The 8057-nt window shown below is 47.4% G+C and overlaps 1 protein-coding gene across 3 annotated transcripts; it reads left to right on the top strand.

The window, feature by feature from the left end:
• The first annotated feature begins 659 nt into the window (after positions 1–659).
• zbtb22a (zinc finger and BTB domain containing 22a) lies at positions 660–7370 on the top strand. 3 transcript variants are annotated; one of them, XM_077006037.1, is made up of 4 exons: positions 660–1019; positions 1584–1795; positions 4268–4994; positions 5178–7370. In XM_077006037.1, the coding sequence occupies exons 2-4, from the start codon at positions 1589–1591 to the stop codon at positions 6230–6232; spliced, it is 1989 nt and encodes a 662-aa protein (XP_076862152.1). In that variant the 5' UTR covers positions 660–1019; positions 1584–1588; the 3' UTR covers positions 6233–7370. The 3 variants fall into 3 exon arrangements, with proteins under 3 accessions (XP_076862152.1, XP_076862153.1, XP_076862154.1); XM_077006038.1 differs by lacking the exon at positions 660–1019 and adding an exon at positions 1094–1332; XM_077006039.1 differs by lacking the exon at positions 660–1019 and adding an exon at positions 4088–4192 and having other exon boundaries at positions 1660–1795.
• The last annotated feature ends 687 nt before the right edge of the window (positions 7371–8057 follow it).

Here is an 8057-nt window from a genome sequence, read left to right as displayed (position 1 = left end):
ACAGCTAGCAAGGCTGAAGGCAAGATGCCAAGGTGAGCATGTTTCATTTCTTGTGTTTATTTAAATGAACAGAAGTCATAGAACATGGTGACATGCCTTGGTCAAAACAGGCAAGAAACATGACGCAAGCATGCACTTAAAAACAAAATATATGTGCAACGCATAACGCCAAGGAGATGAGACAAACTTACACATACAGACACAGATGAATGCATACACATACCTACCTACACATACTAACAATGGTTAAAATGACCATCTGTCTGATTTTTCTGTCAACATTTTAAAAGCATGTTTAAAATATATCTCAGCTTGCAAGAGTTTTCCTTCACATAAATCAAGTGAATGGCTGGCCTGTACACTAAATTAGTGATGTTACCCTAGTACGTGATTTTGGACATGTCGTTTCAGGACTTTTTTTGTTACAGGAGTTTTACCCAACACCTGTTTTACTGGGAAGTCTTACACAAATAAAAAATTGTTAGCGAATTGTATTTTGGTAAGAGACCCAAAAACAGTTGTAAGCTTCATTTTATGTACCTTCATTTGGTACAACACTTCACACAAGGATGTGAGAACGACAATTTTTTAACGGGAGAGAGAGAGAGAGAGAGAGAGAAACTACACATTTCCTCTCTTAATCCTTCCTCATTCTTCCTCTTCCGCATTCTTATTAGGATTACCTTGTTCTTTTTCCTACACGAAGTCACGTACGCTTGGTTTGCTTCTCGATTTGCCTGTTTTCACCGCCGTCATCCGACTCCTCGTAAAGCAATGCTAGATGGCGGTGTTGCACTTTACCGATAGTTCCGAGTCGACAAGATAAGTCAGAAGAAGATTTTTAGTGCAAAAGATGGGAAAACGAAGTCTGTTCACTGAAGCCAAGTTAAAAATCACCGAACGCGCATTCGCTTGCGAAATTTGCGTGGATTTCCAGCAGTAACCGTATTCATTAGCCAGGCGAATATTTGACGAGCTCCTCGTCCACTATTAGACGCTTATCCGTTTGGTCTTTGCGGGTAAGATGTAACCGAGTCGGGTATTAGCTAGTTAGCCATTACATGTAGTTAGCTAATGGTCCTCGACTACATTTGTTGTTAGACAATTAGCTAGTTGTCTAGCTACGTGAATTGTTTGGAAAATGTAGTATCCGTGAGCTGGCTAAGTAGCTAAATACGCTAGCTGTATCCGTAGTGCTCTATAGACAACAGTTAGCTAGCTAACTAGCCAGGTTACCATGGCGTTGGAGAGACGAGTGTAAGGTTCTCAGAGCCAAGCTCGCTGTTTAGCGAACGAGCTAACAGGCGCACAAAACCCACCTCGTCAGCAGTGGTAAGCTAGGTAGCTATGCTAACTGGCTAAGATAGCAGGCTAGCTAGGCAGTACAGCTACAGAATAGCAAAATACACAGCACGTCTACAGCTATATATATATATATATATATATATATATATATATATATATATATATATATATATATATATATAAGACTATTCAATTTCTAGCAGCTTATTAAGTTCTTTAAGTGTCGGATGTTGAAAGTGTCAGCTAGCTAACGTTAATGTTATACGTTTATTCTCCAGGCAGAATGGATAAGGGGTTGAGCAGCGGCAGTGCGCCCCTCGGCCCGGTTGTCCAAGTGTGTTTTCCCAACCTGCGAGCATCGGTGTTGGACAACCTGAATCGGCAGCGAGAGGAAGGCCGGCTATGCGATTTGTCCATCCAGGTTCAGGGCCAGGTGTTCAGGGCCCACCGCTGCGTCCTAGCTGCTTCGTCGCCTTATTTTCACGATCAGGTACATGTGTCATTTCTAGGTTGACCTAATTTTCAGATATAGATAGTTGCCCTAAAATATTGAATTGCATCGTGTACATTAGCAGAAAAGTAAATGGCCAGTAGCTGTAAAGACAATGTAGATTGTCACCACTACAGAGAGATTTTGCAGTCACATGGGCATTGGCTGTGAGACACCATACATTAATTGGCAACTTGATTAAGTAGACCTGTCTTACAGGTCTATTGGTGACCTGCTGTTGTTTGATGTGCCAACTTCTCTCGGTGCGACATTAACACCGTGGTTCAATACTGACTGACTCGGAAGTTGGTCAGGCACTGCAGTACCGACACTGTTTTCACACATTTTCGTCTGCCACTGTTACATTGTTGCAGTGTTTTATCACTCAGAGGTATTCAGCCAATTAACCTGATGTCCTGAGGTTGGATACTTAGCATTAATGAAAGAGTACATGATGGCTCACAAATTCTACTTGGTGACAGTTGGCCTGCAAAGTGGTCCTAAGTGACTACATAATCCAAAAATATCTTGGCCGGTTGTTCAGGCAGGGCTTTACCCTGATAGTGTTCTTGGTGTTGAATACTAAATGTAGAACATATACTACCAGTACTCCTAATATAACGAGTACAAATGGGGGCGCTGTCATTATTGAGTCCTCCAGCACCTCTCCAGTGAACCTCAAAGCTCTTCAGTAGTCAAATGATGGGCATTACCACCCCCATTCAAAGATTCAAAAAGATTCAAAAGCTTTATTCTTCACACATTGTACAAGCACATTGTACAAGCACAGGGTGAAATGCGTCTTCGCCCAGGGCCCAGTGTTAAAGCACCGAAAACCCAGAGCAGCGTCGCCTCGATGGGCGCCACCTTTACGCAGAATGAGAAAACATAGAGATAACATTGGGAGGAGACAAAAAAATATGACCACAGATTATTCTCGCGAACAGGACAACAGTCTGTGTGCATGCAAAAAATCCCCATAGCACATACAGCATTGATAACACAGACAGTAAGCAGTGAGAGGCGTGATCCATTCAGAGAGGGAGGAGGGGGGGGGGGCAGAGGCCTGGCACAGAGTTTTTGTGTCAAAGTTCGCGTTGGAAGGCGAGAGCCATCTCTGACAGTCTCTGTGTGGGGGTAGGAGCAGGTAACCAAGACGACGACCTTCTGGGAGAATTTGTTTGGGCGCCAATGCAGATAAGAAGAATGAAGAATTTAGCAAGGAGCTCGTCCTTGGGAATTTGAGCACACAAACTCCTCTTAAAGTCGGCTGTCTCCCAACTGATCCAACTTCGCACGTAGAGCATTGATTCCATCCACGATCGTCTCCAAGCTTTTTCCAACAGTCACAGTCTGTGTTCCAACAGCTCTACCCACCGCATCAATCATATGGGGCACTTGACGTGGACGCTCAATAGCTGACTCCACTCTATCAACTTTCCGATACACCAGGGCAACGCCTAATCCGATCAGCAGAGCCATCGCGATCAAAGTTACAAATAAGTACACGTCCTCAACATCTTCCAGGGAGAGAGGCGCAAGACACAAACAACGCCAGGTCCCCCACGAGTCATGCACATATCCAGATGAGAACGTACCGTCCGGGCATGTGGGTTCTCCCGCACCATGACTCCTCGTGGGAAAAAATAGTGTCAATTGCGTTGAGAGACCACCTGATTAAATCCATTTTCTTGTTAAAATTCGAAGAGCAGCGTCAGGTTACTAAAACAAGACAGAGAATCTAAGCTGCAGGGCAGGAGGGAGGGAGTGCAGGAGCAGAGATAAAGTGCGACCGCCTCTCTTGAAAGCCGGAAGAAGAAGCCCCCATCTTTCTGTGGCTATGAGCAACAGTAGGGATTTCAGAGGAGAGGAGTTAAATGTTATTCTAGCTGTGCTGTTTTAAAATCTTGATGTGTTACTCCACCAGAGACACATGAAATATGAAACATTTACTTCTCCATATCCACATTATTGCATAGATTCAGACATTCCTGCTTTTGTGATGGGTGGGGAAAGTGTCTTAACATTCAGTGTTCTGTTTATACAGCTTTGTTTGTGTGTGTATGTACATAATAATAAAAATATGTGGAACTGAGAGTGTGTGATGCCCTTTCCTAGGAAGGGACTCCAGATTTGCTGGGGAGTAGGAATTTGGCCCAGCACCCTAATGTAGATCTGCATGTTTGTCTAAGTCATCTGTTTATTACTTAAGTATGTAAATACTCGTTTGGGACCAGGCAAGTGTGTTATATAACACACGGTTTGTTGGTGTTGTCTTGGTAATCTTTTTAGTCATTCTGTTTGCCTTCACCCGTGTCTTGGGAAGACCGGTGATGCCATGCCCTAGACGTCAAAATCAAATCAAAGCCATTCAAATCACTACATTGTCTGCAGAAGGTAAGGATGTGATCCTGATCTTTGATGTGGCCCAAATGGTCTGTTGCCTTCAAGGCCTTTTTTTGTGTGTCTCAGGTTCTGCTGAAGAATGTAACCACAGTGTCTCTGCCTTCGGTCATGGACCCTCTGGCTTTCGAGAGTGTCCTCAACTCTGCCTACACAGGTCAGCTAAGCATCGTGCGTGATGACATCGTCAACTACGTCACCGTGGCCAGCTTCCTGCAGATGTGGCACATTGTGGACAAGTGCACAGACATCCTGAAGAGGTCACGACCTTTGGCTCAAGTCAACCCCGGAGAGCCCAGCTCCTCCAGGCACCAGTCTCCTAGCAGCTCGGACTGCTGCCTGACCGACCCGGAGGAGCGGGGTCAAGCCGAGCGCTGCCTTCCCCCAGACAGGAAGCCTCCTGCTGTGGATCACAGCGCCCTGCCTCCCCTGGCCACCTGGAGGAGACCCCAACAACTGCAGCAACAGGGGAGGTGGGGCAGATCCAGGCTCGCCCCTCCACCCCAGCACAGATCTGATTCTCCCCTGGCTCACCGCAGCCCCTCTGGGGAGGGAGAACAACCCTCCAGCCCCGAGGGGCTCTGGACGACCAATGAGAGAGCCAATGAGAGACACAGAGTCCGGGCTCGCCTCAGAGGGGCACAGGAGAGCAGGGAACGAGGGATGAGGGGGGATGAGGAGCAGGAGGAGGAGGATGAGAGGCGGCGAGGGGAGAGGTGGATGGAGGCAGATGAAGGAGTGGGGGAGGAGTTGGAGGAGGAGAGGGTGAAGGTGGAGTTAGACGAGCGTGGGGCCGGTGAGTGGAGCGTCTGCATCACTGCTGTTTAACTCCCAACCATCGGGGGGAGCGCTCTCCCAAAGAAGCGGCTCTGCCCTCCTGATCTTTAAAGGGAATATCCCAGATTGTCATGTTCTCCGCCCTGTGTGTGCCTGTGTGTTTTTGCCTGTGTTTGACTATCTTCTCTTCTCTCTTACTCAGGAGACTGTGGCTCAGGTGCACCTCTCAAAGAGGAGTCAGAGAGAGAGGGAGGGGGAGAGAGTGCAGAGAGAGAGAGGGAGCAGCAGGAAGGGTTTCTCTCAGCTCAGTCTCGCACTGATGATGCGCAGGAAGTGCCAGCCACTGCACCTTGCCCTCTCCCGGGCCCCTCCACACGTGCTCAGTGGCAGCCGGCAGCCGATTGGTCGGCGGGGCCGTACGCCCAGCCAGGCGGCAGGTTGCTGGAGGATCATTCCAGAATGAAGGACGGCGAGGACGATGCGGAGGATGAAATGGACTTCAGCCGTTTCACCGAGGCAGGCTTCGAGGGAGAGACGTATGACGAGATCGAGGAGGGCACGGGGCAGGTTTCCCAGAGGCCTTTGCTGCCCATGTCGCCCGGCGGCGGCGGTGGCGGGGAGTTTGTGCTCGGGCCCTCAGAACTCACCTGGACGTCGGGGGCCCTCTCTCCCCCGTCACACGCCTCCTCTCTCCCTCTTTCCTCCTCTCCCATCCCTTCCTCGTCCTCACCGCCCTCCCTGGCGGGAACGCCCTACGCTGGCAAAGTGCACTTCTGCCACTGCGGAAAGGCCTTCACGATGAAGAGCATGCGCGACCGCCACGTCAAAATGCAGCACCTGAACCTCCGACCCTTCGCCTGTCCCGTCTGCGCCAAGAGCTTCAAGATGAAGCACCACCTGACCAAGCACGTGAAGACGCATGGCGGCCTCCGCCCGTACGAGTGCGCCCTCTGCGGGAAGAAGATCGTGTGGAGGGACAGCTACCTCAAACACCAGGCGCGGTGCCAGCGGCTCGCCTCTAGGGCGGCCACCCCCGGACCCCACGCTGACGGCAAGGCTGCGGAGGCGGGGCAGGAGGAGGCGGGGTTTGAGTACAGCGTGTACCTCGGCGAGGGGCGGGGTCAGGTGAAAGTAGAAGTGGGGGAGGGGCAGGCAGTTGGAGGCTGCATGGAGGGGCTAATGGGGAGAGTGTCTGGGCGAGACCGAGCTCTGATGGAGCAGGTTCTGAAGGAGGAGGATGGAGGCAGGTACACGTGAGGAAGATCTTAACACGCCTGTTCTTATTAAAACTTCTATGTCTTTTTGCTGATCCAGGATCAGTGTTTACCATTCGTGTTCTAGTGCAGACTAACCTCACTCACCAGAGTCCAGCTTTTCAACAGCTATATGATTCTCGGCTTCTGTATTGGATGTCGGGGTCTGATTCAAACCTGATTGACCAGTCCAACTGGACAACTTTTGAAAACACAAAATGGCCTTAGTGTTCTAGGTTTCTTCTAAAAACCTCAGCATTGTAAAACTATTAGTGTTTTACAAACTATTAGAAACTCAGTGAAGTTAAACTTTCTGTAACACGACTGCAATATGACATTGATCATATTTTTCAGTCAAAAAAGAAAACGCATCCCTTTAGGATGATATTTGTAAAAATTTGGGATGCTTTGGTGTAGGGGCGTGGGGGTCATTTGAATAAAGCCATGTATGATGATCTGTATACATATACAGGAAAATTTGTCTTTGTTTGGCTGTGTGAGGCTAGTCGATGGAGAGAGAATGAGAACAAGAGTGCAAGCGCTGATCCCAGATCAGTACTTTCACTCAGGTTCTTGACATGCATAGTAGAGTGTGATGCTCTTGTAACTGCTGTCAATTGGCTGATGAGGGTGCTGCTGTCTTCAGCAGTAAGACAGTTGGAAGCCGGACTTTTGTGCGTGTCATTTCTGCACAGTGTTTGAAAAATCAGTGTTAAATGTATCCCACCGTGCATTATTTTTGAAATGTTGCTTTTTGTTTAAGAGGGCAGTATGTTTTAATGTATAAGATTTTAATACAGGATTTGAAAAACTGATTTAGAACTTGCAACTTCAAATACACATAAACAGCAAAATCAAACATGTAAACATAATTTAATTACAGATGTTAGCTTTGAGTAACTGCATGGAGCAGAAAACGCTCCTGTGTGACTCCTGATGTATAGGGACGCAAGAGAAAGCTTTAATTCTATTTAATAGACACGGTGTAACAGGGCCCCAGAACATGGACCACGCTTAATGTAGCCGTATATGCAGTTTCTGTGCTTTCTCCTTTGTGTATGTGCTTTCAGACATCATCCTAAATGTGCATTATTTGTATGATATCTGAATAAAGTGATATCTCTGAGTAAAGGTGTCTTGAGAGAGATGGAGAGACCCCAGTACTGTGGACTTCAGCACTGTGATTCTCTGTCCCAGTCATGCCGACCCTTTTTAGTACTATTGCCCTATCCGCTCCTGATCCAGCCAATCACCAACGTCCTCTACTGTCACGTGATGGTGAGAATCGGATCTTCAGGTAGACTGAATCAAATGTAGGGGTGAGAGGGAGGACAACACCCAGGATGGCATTTAGATAGCATTTACCCAAGATTGAGTTTATTGAAGCAAAGTTAACACAGTGCAAAAACTAATGTGGTTGTGTGTGAATCTAAATTGGCTTGACAGGAGAGTGAAAGTCTCACCCGAAACTTTTTATTACAGTATAATACAATGACAACAAGTAGACAAAATTAAAGAACAAATATTTGTGATCCAGAATTCCAACAATTTGCAGTAAGTAAATTGGTGTACTAACGACAACCGGCGAGAACACCATGACACTCCACAGTCGGAGTAGTGGACATAGAGCTCTGTTCTGAAGTCATGTGCACACAGGACAAACACTAGAGGTGTGTAGCAGCAACGTGAAATCACACCCATGCCTTAGACGGTTAGACCAGTCTAATAAATCAACAATGAACCTGACCAACCGACCACCCAACATGACAAGTCACTGAAGTTGACTTTCCACTGTATCTTTCGCTGTAGGTCTGAGTATTGATCTAGTG

Source organism: Brachyhypopomus gauderio, chromosome 5, assembly GCF_052324685.1.
Source record: "Brachyhypopomus gauderio isolate BG-103 chromosome 5, BGAUD_0.2, whole genome shotgun sequence".
In the NCBI taxonomy this organism is placed as follows: Eukaryota; Metazoa; Chordata; class Actinopteri; order Gymnotiformes; family Hypopomidae; genus Brachyhypopomus; species Brachyhypopomus gauderio.
Note: the sequence above shows the minus strand (reverse complement) of the source record. Positions and strands in the feature narration are given on the sequence as shown.